This window comes from Vanessa atalanta, chromosome 8 (genome assembly GCF_905147765.1).
Source record: "Vanessa atalanta chromosome 8, ilVanAtal1.2, whole genome shotgun sequence".
Taxonomy (NCBI): domain Eukaryota; kingdom Metazoa; phylum Arthropoda; class Insecta; order Lepidoptera; family Nymphalidae; genus Vanessa; species Vanessa atalanta.
In genome coordinates, this window is record NC_061878.1 from 9,715,927 (window position 1) to 9,740,526 (window position 24,600).

At 31.3% G+C, this 24,600-nt stretch overlaps 1 protein-coding gene across 1 annotated transcript in view; it reads left to right on the forward strand.

Annotated features, from left to right (window-relative positions):
- Window positions 1-24,600, forward strand: part of LOC125065926 (ecdysone oxidase-like) — a 102,222-nt gene that overhangs the window by 66,323 nt on the left and 11,299 nt on the right. Inside the window, exons 2-5 of the mRNA XM_047673785.1 lie at window positions 6,881-7,002; window positions 7,554-7,687; window positions 7,799-8,670; window positions 8,980-9,358. Of these exons, the coding sequence (XP_047529741.1) occupies window positions 6,881-7,002; window positions 7,554-7,687; window positions 7,799-8,670; window positions 8,980-9,358 (1,507 nt within the window). The remainder of the gene's footprint in view (window positions 1-6,880; window positions 7,003-7,553; window positions 7,688-7,798; window positions 8,671-8,979; window positions 9,359-24,600) is intronic.

A 24,600-nucleotide genomic window follows, 5' to 3' on the forward strand; every position in this document is an offset into this window, starting at 1 on the left:
ACGTATTTATATTAGTTATTTTTATGATATATGTAGTCGGATGTAGACACCGCCCATAGACAGAAATATTTCATATTTCTTACAGTGCCAGTGCGCTACCAACCTTGGGAACTAAGATGTTATGTCCCTGCGCCTGTTGTTAAACTGTCTTACTCCCGCTTAAAGCTTGAGCACAACAATAAAAAAAATTGTTGTTTCGCAGAAGAATATCTGATGTGACGTGTAGCCATGGAGAAATCTTGGATCTTCAACAAATATTGCGGGTTCTATTCTGGTTTTTACTGACCAGTTAGTTTTAACATACTTAAACTATGGTTAGATTTTGCTTTAGATGTGAGGAAACCTGTCTCAGGTGCAATTTTGACAGGTGTGCATCCACCAACATGTGTTTGAGTTGAAATAATGAATAAACCCAAACCACATACGGTTATATATGACTAAAATGTGTCAAAATATCTTAATCTATCTAGCTTAATTGTAACAAAAATGGCAATTAAAATTACTCTTAATTTTTATCCGATTTTTTTTACTTTTTATAGCTTTGATCAAAATTGTGATCATTTTATGCAATGTAATAACTTTGCCGGCATCTATCAACATGCATTTGTATTGTTTATTGCTTGATAATTTAGTATTTTCTTCACACTAACTAAAATGGGTCATGAGATGAAAATAGTATTCGATCGGTTAGAACCAAAAAATTAACAAATGAACAGCGTGTCTCGTAAATTCTTCTCATGTCAAAAAAACCCGCCATTCAAATCACAACCGTACATACATGCAATAAAGTAACTTTTTAGTTTTTTCATCGAGTTATTTCGAGAAGAATGCTCGATGTTTCGAGAGCTGTAAAACAAATTTGTGTGGCATCAAATGTGGTAGGCATCTATTAAAGTGAATTTTGATTGCTTCAGTTTAATTTCGACTCGTATTGCCTATTAAACGTTATTTTGTTGGTTTTTGGTCCGTTTTAATGGTATCGTTTGCTGTCGAAATATCGGTGTTGAAATAAAGTATTTGTGTTTTATTTTTATCGTCAGGTTTGGTTTTATGTATTGATTTCAAACTGATAGTATTGTATAGGACTCTATTTAATTCTCTATTCAACTCATGTAATGCGTAATAAATATCTGGATTTCTATGTTTGACTTGAAATATCGTTTACGCGTGTTTATTTTGATTGAATTCGATACAGTTGTCGACGTTGCTGACGTTAAGGTTTCGTACAAGTTGTATTAGATAATAAAATACAAAAAAACCTCGTGTATACTTCAAGAAAACTCCAGATAAGGATAATATAAATATTTCCTTACTATGACTTATTGCATAGCGAAATCCCGCCATTTTTTTTTAATCCATAGCATAAAATAAGTTGGGAAGTGAATAAAATTTATAGTGTCATTTTATAAAAATAATAATTATTAAAATTGTGTTAATAGTTAGTTGTTCAATTAAAGAACCTTAATCGTTCTTATCGCATGCCAGACATGCTAGTTATCAATAAGAAACAGGTTAACTAATTAGTAAATAAGCGTTTAATCTAACATAGTACATTTATTTAGTGTAAATTATCAACTGTTAAATAATCAAAAAAGATTATATATTTTGTAAATTGGTGCACATTGTATGTACATACATTCAATGGGGTTATGATAAATCCACAAACGATGAATTTCTTGGCTCTTTTTACATTTTACTTTTATATTAGCAGCCTGTAAACTTTCCATTGCTTGGCTAAGTCCTCCTCTCCCTTTGAGGATAAGGTTTGGAGCATATTCCACCACACTGCTCCAGTGCGGGTTGGCGGAATACACATGTGGCAGAATTTCGTTGAAATTAGACACATGCATTTTTCCTCACGATGTTTTCCTTCACCGCCGAGCACGAGATGAATTATAAACACAAATTAAGCACATGAAAATTCAGTGGTGCCTGCCTGGGTTTGAACTCGAAATCATCGGATAAGGTGCACGCGTTTTAACCACTGGGCCATCTCGGCTCTGCTGATGCTAAATTGTGTCCATATAGATAAATAATTTTGCAAATGACTCGGCTATTTATTAATGTTATACGTTTATTGACGCTACGAGACATGTGCTTCAGTTACCGTCACAATTATATTCGTACAGTCTATTACCTAGATTTATTTTGTGGGAATTCATTAGAAGAATTTATTTTCTCGTGTTCCTGTAGTATTCGTGTTGGTATGATCTACTTTTGTTGCTAAATGAAATAAAATCTAAATGGACGTTTTCGTGCATAACCATTTTATACAACAAGTGAGCTTATAGACGACAGATCACATTGAAATCTAAGCGCCTCCAAATTATTTAATATAATAACAATTGCAATCAACAATAAAATATCATGTAATTTTTTTTTTGATATTCCCAATGCTAAAATTAATTTCTTCACTCATGTCCTTAAAACTCTTAAAACAATTAAGTTTGAATTAATTGTTTTAAGAGTTAAGGACATGAAATGTCGTAAAACTTTGACAATGTAATTCAAAATTGTATTTAATAGGGGTTCTTATCCTATATTAAGAAATTTGAACACGAACTATGATAAGCATTACTACAAAATTATACGACCTTTTACTACGGATGAAATTAAAATTGGGTCTAGGTGAGATTTGGTTTGAGTTTAATTTAAAGTTAATCACTTGGATAAAATTAGTTTTGACTTTGAGTGATTACCGTTATATCCATAATATATATAAGAATTATCAATGTTTTACTCAATAATTTAAATGTATAAAAATAAACATTGTTTATTTTTATACATTTCTCACTGGTGACCTCAATAAGATGAAGTATGCATAAAGTTTTACTTTCGAAATTCGAAACTATTAATATAACTTAAAATTCAAAGGAAGCCGATAAAAAATATAATTTCCAAAATACATTATAAACAAGATTTATAAATAAATCTCAATGTTTATTTTTGATTCTTGTTTAATTTAAAAATTGTTATCCAATAAGAGGAACGTGGGGAAAAGAAGCTTTGTATTTTGAATGAATTCGTAATGATTATATTTTCGTAGTAAAATGTTAAAAATTTTGAATTATTGCAAATTTGTCATTGTCATTTTTCCTTTTAGGCAATTTTGTCGCATTTAAATATAAGGACTAAAACACTTATTTAGCACCAAAAATTAATATGAGAGTATACCTATATATCAGTTAAAATAAAAATTATCTCTTATGATTTAACATAAATAATAAGTTTTTATGTAAAATCGTTATTTCTGGTGTACGAAAAACGGTATTTCAGCCTACCATACTGAGTAACAGACGGATGTAGAAATTTATCATCAGAGAGTAAAACTTAGGATGAAAATTTGCAAGAAAGTTTGTCATTTTTAAGAGTTTGAAGTATGGAAATCGGTATTAAGTGCTCCTCTTAAAGTAAAATATGTAAAGAAACAGGCTTAAAAAAGATATAAATGAGGAACGAATGCATGATGAACGTTTGTCGTCATTTATCAAATTAAAGATCTAAAATAATATTTAATAATAGCGTAAGCCGATTTTTGTCCCAGTGATTATAGGATGATATATAGTCTCATTTTGAAGAGTTGAGCATTCGTAGATGTGCAGAAAATTAAAGAGGATTCTTGATTGCAATTTACTAAATTGTTACGATTAAACAAAAAATAATTTTAGAGAGCGGAATAAAGTTACTTGTCGGGCAGAGAGCGGCGTTATGGCTGTATAAAAAAAAACAAATATAAAACGTGCGAACAGACGTCGTCAGTTTACAATGAAATAACAAACAAAACCCGTCATAGGTTTCGAAATTTGTAAAAAATCTGTTGAATAAATGCGAAGTTTCGCGTGCGACACACTAGTAGTTAATTTATATTAAATAAAGATATTGTTATTACAAAAAATATAAACGGCTAATTTTTTTAAATAATTCTTCTATTTGTCAAACTTAAGTTCTTTTTTTTTGTTTAAACAAGCTGTTTTGTTGCTATTGAGTGCATTTTAGTAAGATTATGTGACCGTTTCCATAAAAAATAATGGGTTGGCTCCCAAATTTGTACGCAAAATTAGGTATTCTGTGACTTCTTACAGTTGATTCATTGCAGACAATTTTTCGAATTAATTCTCCCCATTCTCCCCAAAAGAATTGTGTAAACAGATCATTAAGTTATTAAAATTTTTAAAAATAGAATTCCACATAATAAAAAGGTGAAATGGATTAATCCTTCACAGTAGTTCATTTTACTTCGTCTTGTAGCTGGACGAGTATAATGTTATCGTAAGTGCTATTTTTGTTAGTAAAAAAAAAATAAACGATCATTAAAATTTAATTCGTATTTGTGAATATTTGTGCTTAAAAGTGGATAAATATTAGCGGGTAAAACTCCATTCCGTAAAACCTAATTCGAAACTCACCGCAGACCATAAAGATGAAATGTCAGGGTGTCGTGTAACATTCTATATTAATAATATAGATCATAATAGAAGCAACGATGACAATGATAGTTTCCGACTTCGCAGTATTAATACACCCTTTCTGGGATACGGTACTCGTTTCTATAATAAGACCCTAGAGTTATTTTCAACTCGCCATATTGTCAAAACAACATTGGTAAAAACATGTAGTTTTGCTGATTTCCAGGCAATATTTATACATATTAAAAAATTAATTTTACTCGATGAATAAACCTTGTAATGAAAATGATGGAATAGAGTAATTACTGAGTTTCTCGTCGGTTATTCTCGGTAGAATCTACTTTCGAGATCGGTCATAGATTTTGTAACATGATGCTTTTATGAGCCTACTTGAATAAAAAAAAATGTTATTGATTAATTTAAATCCTATTAAGAAACATTATCAGTTGGTGGTTTAGGTTTGGGCAAGTCCGTCTGGGTAGGTATATTCAACCGCTAAACAATAATACTAAAATATTGTACTGATTTATTCACCCTTAAAATCGAAATACAACAATGCTAAGTACTTTTTAAATATATTGTTTTCATGTATTTCCTAAGGTGTAGTCAGCGTTGTAAGAGAACGAAAACAGTTTTCTAACACAGCCATTTTGTACAAAATATTTATAAATTATTATACGCAAACCTTCCTATTTTTATTAGTGAGAAGTATATTAAAATCAGTTCAGAGTTTGAGAAGTATTAACCGGAGATACAGACAGAAACATAAAACGACTTTATTTTATATTATTTATACAGATATAGAAGATGGAATGCGCATATGAATCAAATAAACTTCATCATATGCAAGATCAGTAAAGGTGATAGGTATCAGATGGTTCATTCGAGTGAATGTTCTTTTGAGTGAATGATTCATTTTTCTTTCATTCCATGTTCACACGGCTTAGCTGGAATGACGTAAAAAAGAACATTCATCCGTAGTTTCTTTCAATATGGCGTCGAATGAAGTCGTGTCTCTTGGAATAAGTTTAATTTGTGATCATTTGATCATTTGAAAAAAAGATTAAGAAAAATGCGTTCGAGACAAAATGGCCAAATCCGAGTGAAAGTTCACTCTGTATTCAGACTGTTCATTTTTCGTTCATTCGGAGTGGGAATGAAAGATGCCGAATGAACCGATCCAATGTCGTTTGATCGGTTCACTAATTAATTCATTCAGCACTTTTGCTTCTCTTTGAGTTTAGACGTGTCACTTTGAGTGAAAGATGCAAAATGAAACACGAAAATGAACAAAAAAATGAACCATCTGATTCTACTTTAATAACAATTATCAAAATACCGAGAAATTTACGAATTATGTTTTATAGATATCCAGATGCATTAGCCGCCGGCCGCGCCCAGTGGACCGTGTCCTCGTAATGTGTGTGGAGCAGATAGCGATTATTCCACGGCGAATCTCATTTGTTACTACTATCTAAAAGTTCCCGCAACATCTCGCTAGTTGGACGTTTATTCCGAATGTGAAGTATTAATGTGCGCGAAGGGGATATGAGCCAAAATCAACTAAGCTAATCCGCTATTAGTATAAAAATATAGTATATTAATAAACATACGAAATCATTATTTCGTAACTAATCAATATTGATTTAACAACACTATTTTCTTACTGTTACTGTTGTTTCTTAATCTGAGTAATTATTCGGCTTGATGTTTTTTTTTATTCTACATAACCGATTAAATTGTATCAGCATTGCACCTGTGAGAAGATGGGGCGGGTCGGTAGTGAATTTATAACTCTTCTTATAGGAGAAATAGTTTTCTTATTATTATTATAAGAAGGTAGAGCGGTGCAATGAAACATCATGATGTCTTCCCCCCATAAATATATGTATATTTAAGTGGGGAATTTTGGTGGTTACTTTTCCAGGTAACTAATTAAATTTGGCAATTAATAGATTCCTTTATTATTAATGTATACAGAGCTTTTTCCTCTTAAGCCAATTTGGTTTATAAAAATCTCTATATACCTAAATAAATTTTAAATAAATACATAAAATATGATAACATTTAAAATATCTGAAAGACTATCTCACAAACAGCTAAGACAAACCCAAAATTCAAAACTACCAAGGATGATCACCGATGTATGATTTACATTATTTTAAATTTACTTAAGAATGTATACTTTCAAATAGTTGGTAAGAGGTCAAATTATCCTATAAAAACTGCCACTGAAATAAGTATCAAGTACGCCTGGCTTTTGTAGTTTTTACACCGGCTCACTCACGTTTTAAACGGAAACACAGCTATAAAATATATCAATGTTTGGTCGTAGACTAAATAATCTTCTTCTAATAAATCTTTGCTAGAACTGTTGTTTTTAATACGAAATATTATAAATATTGGATTATGGTCTCTATTCAATAGGAGAAAATAGTTATAATTCTTTATTCAAAAAATTTTTTTTTCTTCAGCAATACCGTGAATACTTGTACCTCTACAACAGGAGCGGCGTATCAGCTATTTGCATCGGCGATAAATTTTCTATCAGCAACTCAATGTATAATACCAGAAAGACAACGTCATTATGCCGGAGGTAAGATTTGGAACTGTAAATTAACAATAATAATTTTTGTTTTTAATATTTTACATAAATTGTTGAAGTTGCGGAATTAGATGTACCATATCAGTCTACGTCTGCTTTTGTTTTAATTATTTATGTACGAAAAGTATATGTCTTCCTCAACAATAAATAATAAACTAAGTGACAGTTTGAGTTAATTAATAAGCTCATTAATAGTTAATATATTTTTATAATTTTTAATGAGCCGAGATGGCCCAGTCTTAACCGATGATTTCGGGCTCAAACCCAGGCAGGCACCACTGAAATGTGCTTAATTTGTATTTATAATTCATCTCGTGCTCGGCGGTGAAGGAAAACATCGTGAGGAAACCTGCATGTGGCTAATTTTCCACCAACCCGCATTGGAGCAGCGTGGTGGAATATGCTCCTAACCTTCTCCTCAAAGGGAGAGGAGGTCTTAGCCCAGCAGTGGGAAATTTACAGGCTGCTAATGTAAATGTATAATTCTTAATAAAATTAATTTATCGGAGTAAAAAAAATAATTGTTTGTTTATTCACTTTAGATCACGAGACCTACGATTTTATCATCATCGGTGGGGGTTCAGCTGGTAGTGTGGTAGCCAGTCGACTCAGTGAAATAAAAAAATGGAATATATTGCTCCTCGAAGCTGGATCTGAACCTCCGATTGAATCTGATGTAAGTAAATGTTCAATATTTGTTATTAATCGCGATTAAAAATATTAAAGATACTCATACATTATGTAATTTTGAGAATTTCTTAAAGTTATCGTTATTTCATTGTTATAGATACCATATTTGGGACAATATCTTTTCCAATCAAAATATGATTGGCAATATTACACTCAAAATGATGGCGTAAAGCATCAAGCACTCAAAACCGGTTCTGTTTATTGGCCTCGTGGAAAAATGCTCGGTGGATGTAGTTCAATGAATGGAATGACATATGTCAGAGGAAGAGATTGTGACTTTCAAGCTTGGGAAAATGCGGGAAATCCAAATTGGAGTCCAGAAAATGTAAATTTTTATTTTAAAAAGGCAGAAAGTTTGCAAGATACTGAACTAATAAAAGATCCTGATATAAGAGATACCTATGGTTACGATGGTCCACAAGTAATTAATACTTTTAACATCACATACAGGGAAATTACTGAAAAGGTTTTAGAATCTTGGGATTACATAGGTTTTAAGCGCGTGGCAGATATTAATGCATATGGATTCAATGGGCTAGGAATATCAGGTGTTTTAAAATCAACAGCTGCAAATGGTCGTAGATATAGTACTTACAGATCATATTTGGATCCCAATAGAAAGAGAAAAAATTTAAAAATTGTCACAAATGCATTTGTAACTAAAATTTTAATTACTGGCAACAGTCACGCATATGGAGTTGAAGTCGATATTATGAAACAAAAGAAAACATTTTATGCGAACTTTGAAGTAATATTAAGTGCAGGATCAGTGAATACTCCACAGTTATTAATGTTATCCGGTATTGGTCCCGCAGATCACTTACTGTCTAAAAACATTTCATGTATTGTCAATTTGCCAGCAGTTGGAAGGAATTTACATGATCATAGTTTAATTCCTATCGCAATTTACGGCGATGAACCAGGACAGGAAAACGAAGAAGAAAAATTATTTGAAGTAGCAAAATATATGTACAACAGAACTGGACTTCTAGCACATAACATTATTACTGATATTTCGGCGTTTTTTTCTCGTAATCCAGACATGGCGTATCCAGAATTTCAAAGTCATTTAACAATTATAGGGAAAAATAGTCAATCAATAAAAAACTTTTTTCGTAATTACCAAGATGATACACAAAAGTCTTTCATAGAATTTAATAGAAAAAAAGCTTTATATTTATTTCCATTTAACCTTTTGCATCCATTATCTAGAGGATCAATACATTTAAAAACGTCAAATCCTCACGATCACCCAATAATTGATGGCAACTATTTTAGCGACATTAGAGATCTAGAAGCGACAGTTGATGGAATAAAAATGCTCACCGAGATAGTGAACACTCCATATTTTAAATCTATAAACGCTTTTGTACAAAGAATAAATATACCTCAGTGCAATAAATATGATTTTAAAAGTGATTCTTATTGGCAATGCTATGCAATAAACACGTGTAGTACTGTATACCATCCAGTTGGGACGGCAAAAATGGGACCAAATCCAAGGGATTCGGTCGTTAATAACTTTTTAAAAGTTTATGGAGTTAAGAGATTACGTGTTATAGATGCTAGTATAATGCCTTCAATTACTAGTGGAAATACTAATGCTCCAACTATAATGATTGGCGAAATGGGTTCTGATATGATTAAAGCAGAATATGTGAGTTATTATTAAAAAAAAAAATTACAAATATTCTATCAACCGTTAGTTGTTGATTTTTTTATGTCATTGATTCATTAAAAATTCAAAAATTCTATCTCGATTTTTGTGTAGTTTCTGCTCGTTTGCTAACACATAAAAAAATTTAATGTAGGAAATAAATATTATTATAAACGTCTGGATTAGATGTGGATTAACATTGACGATACTTCGAACCGCCCCTCGAACCCCCGAACCTCTGATAAAAAAAAGATCGTGTAGTTTTGATGTATCGGTAGGAAAGAGTTCAACCTGTGACTTTTGCAAAAAATCATAAAGAAGTAAGGGGGCGATTCCATGGCGCTGGGAACCTCAACAACGGATTTGGGCCAAACAGAACGGTGTGATAGCCAGTCAAAATATATTACTTCGTAATATGATGATGATGATGATGATGATGAAAAATATGAGAGAGCAGCTTTAAGATGAAACTTGTATAAAAAATTTCTTCTCTCGAGATATTGTTATTATTTAAAAAGTTTTTATTTCAAAACGTATTTGCAATACTTGAGTGATTTATATATTTCAATTTTTTTTAGTAAAATTTAGTCATTATTAAAACATGTGATTTATTATTTACAATAAATTAATTTCAGCTGTCATTTTTATGTTGAAAAATTATAATGAAATAATTTATTAAGCTCGTTGTTTAAATAAATGCAAGGAATTAATATTTAAGTATTTTGTTTTAAATTTTACAAAACCACTTATCATTTTCATTCTCCGAAGTGGATTTATTATGAAGTCAAACTTCACTTATTTCGTATTCCTTACTTTGTTGCCAGAAGTCTCATGAATAAATCCGTTCTCTTTTGCATATAAGAACTCTCTATTCATTGGTAAGTCGCTTAAGAATATATTGCTGTCTTTATCTTAAGTTTTAAAAGAAGTTGCAATTTTGCATTGGGATAAATTTCAATCATCTTCTTTTCTGAAGCTTTTAATATTTCATATCTAGTTATTTGAGAGCAAACGATTTCTTGCCCTTTATTCTCATTGGAGGCTGCTTTCCGAAACGGTGGAAGAGTTGAAATATTGAGGATTCAAAAGTGCTTTATTTAAGTTTACTCGAATAAAATACATCTGACTTAATTAATAAACTAACAACCGTAGTAGCAAAATTATTTAAAAAATATATAAAAATGTTTACATCTTCTGATTTTAATAGACAGCCTGAAACTATTTATTCCTCAATCCGCTTACGCCAAGAGCTTAAAAGATTAAAGCGTTCGTTTTATGAACCACGTTTTCAATCCAGCGTCGCCAATGTTTACACAAAGTAGCTTTAAATCTAAGCCCAGCAATGAACTGAAGTTTGGATTCCGTGACATCGTATTTTATAACAAATGTATCTTTACATAAGTTAACGACGTTTTGAGGTAATAAATTGCATGAATAATCCCACGCTCGTCTCACAGACTTAATTTAATATAAACTAAGTGTGGGAGAGAAATTCCAGCTATTTTATTTAAGTTTTTTAGCCAAGACTCGTGGTTTGGCTAAAAAATTGTAATATATTATCATTATTTTTACTTTTATGGTAATATAGTTGCCGTCCACAGCTTCGCTCATCTTGTATTGATGTAAAAGTCTAGGTGGAAACTTTAGTTATTTATAAAACAGTTATCGTTGATCTATGCTATGGTGCATAAATAGGGTATTTTTATTATAGTTTTTATTTGGAATTCCTAACAATTTTAAGAATATAAATTACATTAATAATCAGTAAATTTAATGTGTAAATGTATGATTAAAGGTCAAATTAAATTGACCCGAACTATTTTAAAACATAAAATGTTACACATTGTTATAATTAAATCGTAATCTTACTTGAAGGTTAATTAAAATAAAATCAAGTTTAGATAAACTTTATTGAATACATATTTTAATATTGAATAATTTTTCATTTTTTGAACGTTCGTTAAAGGTAAGCTTAGTATCGCAGTGTGAGGTGTAGCCATTTTAGTTTGCTATTTCCTTTGCCAAGTTAACAAAAGGTAAACATGAGTTGGCCCCTTGTAACGTACCTGAACGTTTAAAACGTTTGAGGGGATAACAAGGTATTTTGTAGCTACGTGCGTTATTCGTAAATGCTGGTATAGCGCTAGAGTCTAGACGCTGAATATAAAGATTAAAATCGAACAAAAACTTATGTCACAAAGGCGTTTATTACGTCAAAATGACAATGTCATTTTACGATTTTTCCTTCTAGTCGGGAAAAATGTAGATATGTCATAAAATGAATTAAGTATCGAAAATTTTAATAATTATTTAATCCAGACATCTTTTTTGTTATTTATAATAATAGATACTGGTGTTTATTAGTATCAATAATATAAAAAATTGAGACATTTTTGTCATTCTTAACCGAAATAAAATCAAGAGACACAAAACTTATAACCACAATTCAACGCATTTTTGTAATGTAGGTGAGCACTAAGAGGTTAAAAATTTAGGTTTCGGTATTTAGGTTTGGGCTAAAAAAACATTCAGTCAGAATCAGAAGAAAATCAAGGTCCGTCATGGGGTTTGAAGATGGAGTTCGACATTTTTTATAAGTAAATGTATTGTTACAGAGTTTTCTAATTGGATATCCTATCCCTTACATAGAAACATTCGGTTTCAGCTTTTCAAAATGTTTATCCGAAATCTCACATCAATCTGAATCTTAAATAGGTAACTTCGTTTGTTTTTCCGCATTCACACAAAGAGTGCTCATCTTATTGATATGAAAGTTTTTTTATCATTTTCGTTTATAGTTTGAGGATTGTTTTTATTAAAAGTTGTGTGGAGATGTTTTTCTATTGGATATTCTTCCGCTTACACGATACATATAATACACTTTTACTAATATCATACAAGCAGTAGCGTGTCGCAGTTTCACATGTTTCCAATGTAGGCTATTGACGTGACAGACATGATTCTCATGTACTCGTTAGAGATATAAGCAAACTGAGCAAACAGCTTTATGTTAGTAAATTAAATAATTTCATGAATCATTTGGTGCTGATGTTTAGTTTTAATTGATCATAGGTGTATATAATTCGAGTTAAGATTGTCAGACGTGAACAGGTTGTTTGCGTTGTACAAATTTCCTTTTTCCTTTCCAAATAATATCAATGTTTAAGTATTAATAATATTATTTTATTAATATTAATATTATTATTTACGTCATAATACAGATATATTGTCACGGCTCGCCACAATTACAAAGGTTATTGTAAATGAGCGTTGAATTTTGGAACTCAATTTGTAAGCTGTAGTAAAAACCTATAGCTATAATAATAAACCTATAACGTACTAAACGTTAAGAACCAAATTTATCCGTGTATCAAATGAAAATTTATATGTATATCCAGTTTTTTATGGAGTAGTATTAGAAAAAAAATACAAACTATGTCCTCAAAATTACATGAGGTCTTCACCCAGCAGTGGAAAATTTAAAGGTTCAGACTTTCATAAAAATAAATATTCAGTTTTTTAAAGGAATATAAAAAATAGTAAAACTAGATAATATATGTGTCTAGTTTATGCATAGCTATCACAGTTTCTGAGTTCGGAATTGTGCTAATGGACTGGAAACATCACGATCTCTGGGGACATTAAAATGCTCAAAGTTATCTTGTCTATTCCCAAAATCCAAAACTAAAATGTGACTGTTGTATTTCGTCTTTTCGAACACATTAAAATGCCTAAATATTTCGTGAGCTTAGAAACAAAAAGTGATTGAGTTGACACCAATTTTTTAGTACGTCACTTTAAAAAAAAAAAAAACCCTTATAATTTATTTACTGACTAGATACAAGCATTGCAATAGATTAATTCCCTAACGGTATAAATAATAATTAAATTCTTATAAGGGGCCTAAATTACGGTGCAACAGAGGCTTTCATCAGAAGGGTGCTAACTCGGAAATTACATTTTTAGTGAGTGACTCAATCTCGTAGTAATGAAGGCTAATTTCCCGCCGGACTAACCACGGTCGACTACATCTAATATGCAAGAACAGTTGAGCATTTATACTTTACATTTGGATTTATATAATGTTGCTTGTAATATTGACTGAAGTCGATTTTTTTTAAACTGTTGTAAGATTTTTTAGAGTAACTTTTGAAAGATCTGCCTTTATTGCTTGCTCTTGAACTTTGCAGCTGACTGACTCACGCAAACAGCAATATACGGAACGGTTCTGTCATGCATCTTCTTTGCCACCCGTTGTCTACTCGCTTGGGCACGCTTGGAATGTAAAATAATAAGAATAATATAATTAAATCTATTTAAGTCTATGTTTTTATTTATTTTTCTTTAAGTTTAAAAATCCCTTTCAATTATAATCAATTGCAACGAATCGCGTGCATTTATTGTTTATGGTGATTTTTTTTTCGTTTTTCGGCAATGCACAGTTTTCAAGCAAATTAAAGGAAACTAACCTTTGAACGCGATTATATATGAAATATACCATAATATCGTTGTAAGAGCGGTATAAGTAGTATATTTAAATAATATTCGACGAGGGTGCAACATACGATATTGTCATAACGCTCATAATGCTCAACGAATGCTTCTAATGTTATGAATGTATTCTGATTGGCTTAAATAAGACCTTCATTGTGTTTTTGAGGTTAGAATATTATCAAATGAATAAAAAAACAAATTAAAATGTATATATCTGTTCGTCTGCCTGTATTGTAGGTGCATTTATAAAGAAATTGACAAATAATAGAGTCTGTTAATTCCATATTCTAATAACGTAGTCTTGTCGGTGTTAAAACTAGAGTGTTTTGTGATCAAAACTTAATTTTGAGGTTAGAATTACGAAATGTTTTTATTGTAATATCTCAGGGACGGAGCGTTGCTATAAAGGTAGTCAGGGAAAAAATCCCCTCTCACCCTCATGAGACCGGACTTTGAAGAGTGTAACGATACTATATAGATACACCCGACCGTTCGAGAAAATTACTAAAATCCATTGGAGACTAAATCTTATAATATTAAATGAAGCTGTTTGTGAAATTTCAAGATTAAATTCGTTTATAAGAATGGAATCGGATATCTAATAACATAAATATGTATGTTCTGTTTGTGTGTTTCTCGACATCCACACAAAGAGCGCTTTTGATATTGATATGAAACTTTTATATTATTTCAGTGCATAGTTTTATTAATTTTATTTTTATTATTAGTTGTGCGGCAAGCCTTGAAAGAAAATTATCGCTTCAGACGCTTTTAAAGCAAATGCTGCTAAAATTATAAAATATTCTCAAAAACTTTATATGAGAGACTTTTAGGTTTCTTGAATATCTACAATATAATATTTGAGAAACATACATATTTCTTTCTTTTATAAGTAACTATTTTTATGTTTAATAAAAACGGGAAATTATTACGACAACCGTAGTTCAGTTTAATAGTGACTAATTATTTATTAATCCCTATCAAAATAAATACCACATTAATATTAAGCGTTTGGTTATAACATTACCTTTAACAGTGTGCATTTCGGAATAATAGTCTAGAATTATGAACACGTAAAAAATACACAGGGCGCGTTGTGCGATACATTAACAAAGTACGGGCGAATAGATCGGTTGGCGAATGTTTATTTTAGTACGGCAAAAAATCCTTATTTTATCCGTACGAAGTCGGTACGGGCGGCTTGTATACAATAAAATCAGTGTGAGGAAAATGTTCAACTTAAAAAGAGCTTGCGAAAAATCCGCAAAACAACATAGACGCTGGATAGGAGATTTCTTAGCGAACGTTGTAACAAAAGTCTATACGTATTATACTCAAGATATATACAGATCTGTAAAGTGTTTTACAGGAAAGTGAATCTTTATATTGATATCATTTGTTGATACAAATGGACCATCTGGTTGTAAGTGATTATTACCGTCCATATGCAGTTTAATTCGCATCTTCAATATGACAACACCTCGAAATAAGATGTTTCTTTTTTTTTCTCTAAAGCTCAACTTAGAAGCTGAATGGTGCACCTATTTGGGAGACAGCACTGTTGCAGTCATTTTTTTTTTTTGTTTATTTTTATTTTTTAAATTTTTTTTTTTTGTTTTTTTTCCTGTTCAATTGTTTTTGTTACTTTAGTTGTATATAGTTTTATAATGTTGTAATGTTACTCTATTTTTTATTTTTTTATTGTCTGCTCTGTACTGTTTTGTCCTAAATAAAGTTATTCTTATTCTTTCGTTTTGGGTTTATAGTATATACTCACTCCAACCGAACACGTGGTATAATGAGTCGGGAGTTTATACCAGTCAGGGTACACACATACTCAGGTACATAGTCCTAGGATCAAGTGCAATTTTATATATTATTATTTTTAGGTTTTCAGCTCGACCACATTTTTTTTATTATTCTGCCCGGTGTTTCGGGAGATTCACATGTCCCTGAGTGCCTCTCGTGGTGTTGATTGAACATCGGTATAATACACATACAAAGATACATTTGTAACATAAAAAAAAACTCAAATATATTCTTAATGAAGACTGAACTTCCACAAATGCTATCACAAACTAACTTGTAATTAACTCTGGTTTGAAAGCCGTGATATCGTATTTTAGCACAAAGGAATCCTAACTTCCGACTGCGACGTTCCAAAGTAATAAATTAAGGGACTAATCCCACGCTTGTCTCAAAGGCATCTCATTCGATGAATCGGTTCGTACTTTGTCAACGAGTACTTGTTTATTTGAAATTGATTAATGAATCATAGCTGAAATGTTATTGACCTTTACGGCGCATTTGGTAGTTCAAATTTATTTTCAATGTCCTTAATCTTTTACGAAGTTGAGGTTAATAACCTAGTTGAAATGGATCTAGTCTAATAGACTAAAAGTGCAAGAACATATTGACAGCAAATATGGATATGTTGGTGTACGGTCATAATAAACTTTAAAATTATATCCATGCAGTTTACACGTTGATCCCAAATTTAGGAAATAACTGCATGGGAAGGAAGATGATAATTAAATTATATATGTCATTGGAAATAAGAGATTAACGCAATGTTATATTTTAGACATAATTTTATTTTTAAACATATCTTGCTGGAATTAATACATTTCAATTTAAAATAATTGCACATAGAAATCTGATAATTAAATTTAATTAAGTTATTTATTACTAATCTCTATTTAATCTCTATACGAAAAAATTGTATTCCATATAGAATATTTACTTCTAACAATAGAGTTGCTGTTATTGTGAAGTATGTATAATTTACACGTACAATATAAGCGAGGCATATTTATTTTATTATAATTGTGGTTAGCACCATGTTATAATAATTCAATACCACGCTAAGGTTAATGCACTTAACCTAAAAACGCATTCCAACGAGAGCAAGCATCCATTCAGGTCACTGCCTTTTAGGTGACACGACTTCAAAAATGTGGATCATTTTGACTTTGGTAAGGAAAAGCCTTTTGTTTTTGTGTTGTGTGTTTTGATTTCGAATCTTATGTTGAAAACGTTAACTTTGAACGTTCTCATATTAATCTTATATATAATATCTGACCTTTACGCGGCTTACGGTTGAGTGAACTGACAGAAATCTTCACGTTTGGAAAAAAGCGTTTGCCGGTCTAGCCGTCTCTTTCTCTCTATCCCTTCCTTTATTATATGCGGTTTTATATTTAAACTAATTTTCTGTTATTTATTTAAATAAGTTTATGGTAGAAACATTACACCAACTTTACGAGTAAAGGATATTTTTCTTTAGACTTTAGACTTAGAGTCTATCAGCGTAATTTATTTTACATTGTTTATTTTACAATAAAATTAAACTGATAGAATTGATATGTATATACATATATGCTAAGTAATATAATGTATATCATTTGTTTGGAAGCGTTTTATTTACATAGTCCTTTTAAAGTCTTTAACCCTACTTACGATGGTAATTTATTTGACTCAATACATGATTAATGTTCAATATATCTTACTTATTTTTACATAGCTTACAAATGGAGCAAAAAAACTTCGATTACTTCTTGATTACATGCAGCTGAAATGAGGCAGCAATAGACATCAAATAAACGATAGAAAAGTTAACAAAAGAAAGATCGAGGATTAACTTGAGAACTTGAGCGTGACAACGTAAATATGAATACCAGTATTAGCGATTCGGTGGTAAATGGTCACCACTACCCATAAATATTGGCGCTTTTGACGATCGCTAATGTACGATCAACCGTGAGACCAAAGACTTTTGACACTTGTGCCTGTAGTTACACTGGCTTACTTAGTCTTTAAATCGGAACACAACAAAAATTCGTATTGCTGCTTGGTAGAATATGTGATGAATACTTACCCAAATGGGCTTGCACAAAGATCTCGTATAAAATAGTCGTAGTATTACTATTACTATTAATATAATGTGTATATCCTACACTTTTTTTTCTATAATACGTTTTCCCACTAGACTCTTATTTTTGTGTTCTGTTGTGTGTCCTCGGAACCTAAATTTAGTAGCTGATTCGGGACTAATGGTTTGATGCCTTCCATTTTTATATATATATTTTTTATAAGTTAAACACACAAAAAGTGAACAAACAACGGCGATATTATTTACCTACGAAAGTGGTGTTTTATAAATGAAGGCAAGACGTAGTCAACAAGTCCAAACCATCTGAAAGCAACAGGATTATACTCACGCTTGAAGAAATGAAAATGAAACCTATTATATTGTCACAAGCAGAAAGCGTGTCAATGAGATAATATTATATTATAGTTGTATAATGTCATATTTACTTGTTGGTAGGCCTGTGTGCAAGCAAACAGCAATATTTTGTATTGTTGAATTCCCGGTTGAGTCAGCCAGTGTAACTACAGGCATAATGGACATAACATTTTAATTGCTGACGTTGGTGGTGCATTTCCAATGTAAAGAATATTAAATATTTTTTATGGTTCTAATGTATATGTTCGACCACTTCTATCAGGTGGTCAATTTACCCGCCGCCTTATGCAACAAAAATAATAATGATATAGTCATGAATAGACTAGCAGATTTCTTATTGGTGGTAACAAAATATTTGGAACATACATCATATGACCACAGAAAAAGTACTACCATCTATGGAGACTCTTTTGAGGTTTCACTGACATTAAGTCAAAAAGGACGAAGCTACATATCAACTAAAGGGTTCCATTTCAACGAAAACTATCGTAACATGAACCAAAGCAAGTACTGGCGAACGAGTGATCAAATTTCTCTCCGGATTGAAACGGACCGCGTGAGGTCGAGAATGCCGAACTATTTTCCGTTTCGGATCGGGGAGATTCCGGATGTTTGTAGTAGTCCATTGTTTTGTAGTAGTCCTTTATTTAATTTATTACTGACTAGATGTTCATCAAAAAATAAATGTTATCCCGTTTAATGATACACAAACAATAGCCAACCGATTCATTTGTATAGTGGGGCTGCGTATAACACGTTCTGTACGTTTTTCCGTTTATTTAAATATCTCTTAACGTTTATTAAATTATTGACTAGAATTACAAGTAAGAAAATATTTTGTCTAGACGTAGCGTTTAAAATTATTTATGTTATTTCTTTTGATGAGGAATTTTTACTTCGTTACAATTAAATACAAACATGGTTCTTGTATTTTTTTTTAAATATAATTTAAAAACTATTACACTAGTAGGTATTTTTTCTTTTTCAAGACTGTTCTTTTTCATATTTATCAAAGAATTATAAGCTTATTTGAAAGCAGACAACGATAGAACAAAGAAATATTTCTATTTAACAACCAATTCAGTAGAAATACGCAAACCAACATTGAAAAATCATTTAATTGTATGTTAAGTCATTGAACTTCGTGTCCAAGTCCGAATAGAGTACCGATTCATAATTCATAACACTCTTTTAATGCTTAGATGTTTAATATAAATATTGTTCAATAAAAGTATTTACTAATTTTGTTTTAAAAGTTATATTTTTTTTTTTATGGCATTAGTTGGCGGACGAGCATATGGGCCACCGGATGGTAAGTGGTCACCACCGCCCATAGACAAATGCACTATAAGAAATATTAACCATTCCTGATATCGCCTATGCGCCACCAACCGTGAGAACTAAGATGTTATGCGTACCGACATTATATGTGTACCGATATTCGTAAAGCCGTATTTGTAAAGCCGTATTTGTAAAGCCTCCTTATTGTCCATTAAGCCACGGTTGACTTGAAAATCAACTCGATGTTAATGTCTGGCGAAGACAAACAAACACATTTACTATTTTGCTAAAATAAAAAAAATTGCATTGTTATATTCTTCAGTAGATAAAATGAACAGGATATTAAAATTTGAATCTGTAGTTGTTTTTAATTAAAAAACATAAATTATGATGTAATTAGTTTCGTTGCTTTAACAATAGCTAATACCTTTAAACAATGATAATTAATTGCTCTAATACCCTTTTATCTGTCTGCCATTACATGATTCATCTCATTTAAGACTTTGCATTTAAATAAGCCGATTATTCGTGCCTTGGGTATATCATTTACATCATTTTCATTGTAATAGCCTTAATATACCTATATTTTTTTAACTAGTAGATATCAATTATCATAACTATAATTTTTAAAAAAAAGGTCGACAACGCACCTGCACGTCCTCAGTTGTTCCACATGTCCTTACTGGCTGGCTGGGCTGATGGACACTTTCCATCAGGTAAGCCTATTGGCCGTTTACACACTACGCCATAAAAAAAATAACTATCTATAATTTCAGACGTAGTAAAACGATCTAAGTCAACCCAATCATAACAAACTTTACGCCCATTTGGCGGACAAAATAAGGACTGCGAACATTTTTGTATTGTATTCCGAAAAATGTATTATTGAAATTGTTTATTTAATAAATAAATCAGTTATCCTTGGCAGATCACATTGAATTTTATCTCGAAAAATTCTATTTATGTTAAAGGATTTATTATAATGGGATCCGTGATGAAGGTTGTGATTACTATCTCGCAAATAAAGACCCAACTCAAAAATTTACATATTGTATATATATTCATAAAGATTCCGCTTATAACATTACTTGTAAACCTTTAAGTGTAACGTAACATTAACCTATTCATGGATAAATCCTATATTCTTTAAAGGTTCGCTACTGGACAACGTTCTTCTCTAATTGGTATCATTTTAACCGGTATGGGTTGTGAATCCAGAGGCTTTTTCTTTTTGTCGGCTTATCCTCACCTGGAATTTTTTAATGTACTGTAATTTTATCAACTAGATTTTTTAATCAAATATAACATAATTTTAAACAAATATAATCCTTTTTTTAAGGTTGACTTCGTTCCAATGTAAAATAAACTAGCTTGATTTACATTTAATTTGTAAGGATTTTTAGAATTTCTTACGTCCTATAAGTATGAGCCGAGATGGCCCAGTAGTAAGAACGCGTACATCTTAACCCATGATTGCGAGTTCAAACCCAGGCAAGCACCACTTTTTTCATGTGCTTAATTTGTGTTTATAATTCACCTCGTACCCGGTTGTAAAAGAAAACATCGTGAGGGAAGCTGCATGTGCCTAATTTCAACAAAATTCTGCCAAATGTGTATCCACCAACCCGCATTGAAGCGTGGTGGAATATGCTCCAAACCTTCTCCTCAAACGCAGAGGAGGCCTAAGCCCAGAGTGGGAAATTTAAAGGCTGTTAATGTTACATCCTATAAAAAGGAAAAACCCTTCTAGGAATCTCGGAAGTCGAAGTTTATCAATCCATCATCTGTCACAGTATATGTTCACCGAATACCCTAAATGAAAACCTTCGATACTGACATAATATTAAATTTTAAGCCAGCTCCACTAACTGATTGGACAGAAATACTCTAATAATTTTCCAAATACCTTTGACGCTGATGATATTACAATCCCGTATAGTTTTAGTTCATAATGTAAACTAAGGCTTGCTTTTATTAAATGTTATCCTAAGTAATATTTTATTGAATATTTTCTTGCTTTCACTTCGAGCAAAAAACTAAGGCAGTATGTATTTCTTCATTTTTTATGCAATACAGCGTTGTTGTTTTAATTTTTACACTTTACCTAATATTATTCCTAAGAGCTTTATTTTTTTCTCTTTTTATTATCTTTTATGATAATGTACAATCTTCACCAGAAGAATCCTATTCAAGCCGGAACTAAACAACAGGAGGCATTGATGTTTGGTGGTAGGATATCTGATGGGGGGTGTGGTACCTTATATGGATTTAAATTTTTTTTTATATATTTAACTTTATTTTGATTACAAACTAGTTATTTTTTACGTTTGATTCCCGGCCGAGTCGATGTAGAAAAAGTTAATTAGTTTTCTATATTGTCTTGGGTCTGGGTGTTTGTGGTACCGTCGTTCCATAACACAAGTACTTTAGATACTTACATTGGGATCAGAGTAATGTATGTGATGTTGTACAATATTTATTTATATATTTAACGAGTAGAATAATGGTCTATATTAAATGTTTAGAGTGCAAACATGCAAACATACATTTTTTACATATAAACTTGAAATATTTGAAAATCGAATATCAAATATCAAAATTAATATATAAACTATGTTACATCTTATGAGCAAGTAACGTATCGACCAGACTCGTCGGATTTTCCTTGTTCAATGGTCACCCAGCGAGGCGAATATTTATCTCGCATATTCAGTTGGTAAGGAGTTATGGAAATACCTACAAACCTGTAACCAAGGTATGACATGTAGTACTTTTATATGTGAATGTAGAAATATTTTATAATAGTCGTCTACCCGATGGAATATCAAATCGAATAACACTGTACCATTGGCATTACTTATACACAAAGGAGCAATTTTCAATTTAATAAAAAAATAATACAAAAAGAAATGTCAGCTCGATATATTTGAATGCAGTGTTTGATTGAGTCTTTTTTATTATTATTCTCAAATAATATATCGATTTCCGTCTAGTCGACAGATTTGTTATTTCATCATAGTTTAAAAAAATACATTTTATTTTTAATTTATGATTTATTAATTTATGTAATTAAAAATCTAACACTGTTTATAATAATTACACCTCTGTCCAATTAATTTAGTATATCCGTTATTATATATCTATGCTATTATGTCTATGGTATTATCAATTGCTTTAAATTATTAGTATGTGTTAACTAAATTTACATGTATGCAATTCAAGTACCATTATTTTAATTAAAAAGATCATATATCAACAGTAAACAGATGCATTAAGAGACGTTAATAAAATAAAAAATAAAAAAATGCCAGCAGAAAATTCAATAGTTAATGGAAAGTTAAGGTACATTTCGGTGTGTAATTTCGCTAAGGGGTTCGATTGCGCTCTTAACCCAGAAATATTTCAAACTTTACGTGCATTTTGTATCTGAATTTACAAAGTGAAAGCAGGTTAATATCCCTCTATTAATGCATGTTCTTTTATAAATGAAGGATTCGTAGTATCAACTTTTATGATACAGTTAGCAACATACATCAACTTATTGCCGTTTCCTGTGTTCTGGTAATTCATAGCGGTTTCTCGTGATACCAACATGATTGTGACAAATTAGTTAATCTAAGAAATTCGGTAGAATACATATATGTTAAGGTTTATTCGAGGAAATACATTTATCCGGCAGAGAGATATTTAACCCTAATCTGTACAAGGAAAAACAAGGACCTAGTTTTATTAAAAAAAAAAAAAAACAATCTTAAAACTTAACCCACTACACTACAAATAATTATTATAGATGTTTTGCCACGTTGGATTTATTTTGTACATTTCAATTTTTATGAACATCGTAATTTTTTGAAGTAAAATAAACATCAGTTTATTAAAATGGTAGGCACAATAAAACTAAGCCTTACAGTAGAATTATTATAAGTATTTTTAGCATTTTTTAGCATTAGCAGCCTGTAAATTTCCCACTGCTGGGCTAAAGGCCTCCTCTCACTTTGAGGAGAAGGTTTGGAGCATATTCCACCACGCTGCTCCAATGCGGGTTGGCGGAATACACATGTGGCAGAATTTTATTAGAAATTAGACACATGCACAGGTTTCCTCACGATGTTTTCCTTCACAAATTAAGCACATGAAAATTCAGTGGTGCCTGCCTGGGTTTGAACCCGAAATCATCGGTTAAGATGCACGCGTTCTAACCACTGGGCCATCTCGGCTCTTTGTATCTCATCTAAGTATTTAATGAGTGGTAACTACAGATCACTGCAGATAAAATAGCACAAACGTCATTACTTTGAAGCATCTGCTGATATGATATGACAGTATTATAAATCGATACGAAAGTACCCGTGAAAGCCTATTTGAATACAACATATTTTAAATTCGCGAAGCACCTTTGGCGCTTCACCCCGGATGTTATTGGAATTCTTTTGTTTCCACTTTTGGCATCATTTCCAAAGCCAGTTCAGTTTTTACTTAGCTTTAAAATAAATATCTATATTCAATAAAGTATACCTCTGTGAGAATATGAAATATTTTTTAAAAACTTAAGATGTATCTTGTAAAATATTTTGAGCGTAATACTTGATGCGAATTAAAATTACTTGTATTTTTTCTTTTTAAATTCAATTGTCTTCTAGGCAATTTTTATTCAAGAATTCCATCAATACGCGTTCACGCAATTCTATCTTGATAGATCAACTAATCAATAAACTGTTTTATTTGAATAAACTTTCTATCAAACCGTACTGAATAAAAAACAATTCAATAAAAGTGTACCATCTTGAAATTTTAGTAAGCGTTACATTTTTTCTAAATTACATTCGTTTCAATATTTTGTTGAATAAAATAAGGTGGTTGATTAATACTAAGCAATTTTGTCGAGATGGCCCAGTGGTTAGAACGCATGCATCTTAACCGATGATTTCGGGTTCAAACCCAGGCAGGCACCACTGAAATTTCATGTGCTTAATTTGTGTTTATAATTCATCTCGTGCTCGGCGGTGAAGGAAAACATCGTGAGGAAACCTGCATGTGTCTAATTTCAACGAAATTCTGCCACATGTGTATTCCGCCAACCCGCATTGGAGCAGCGTGGTGGAATATGCTCCAAACCTACTCCTCAAAGGAGAGGAGGCCTTTATCCCAGCAGTGGGACATTTACGGGCTGCTAATCCTAAAAAACAAAAAAATTTGTTTCATTTAACTATCACATGCCAAT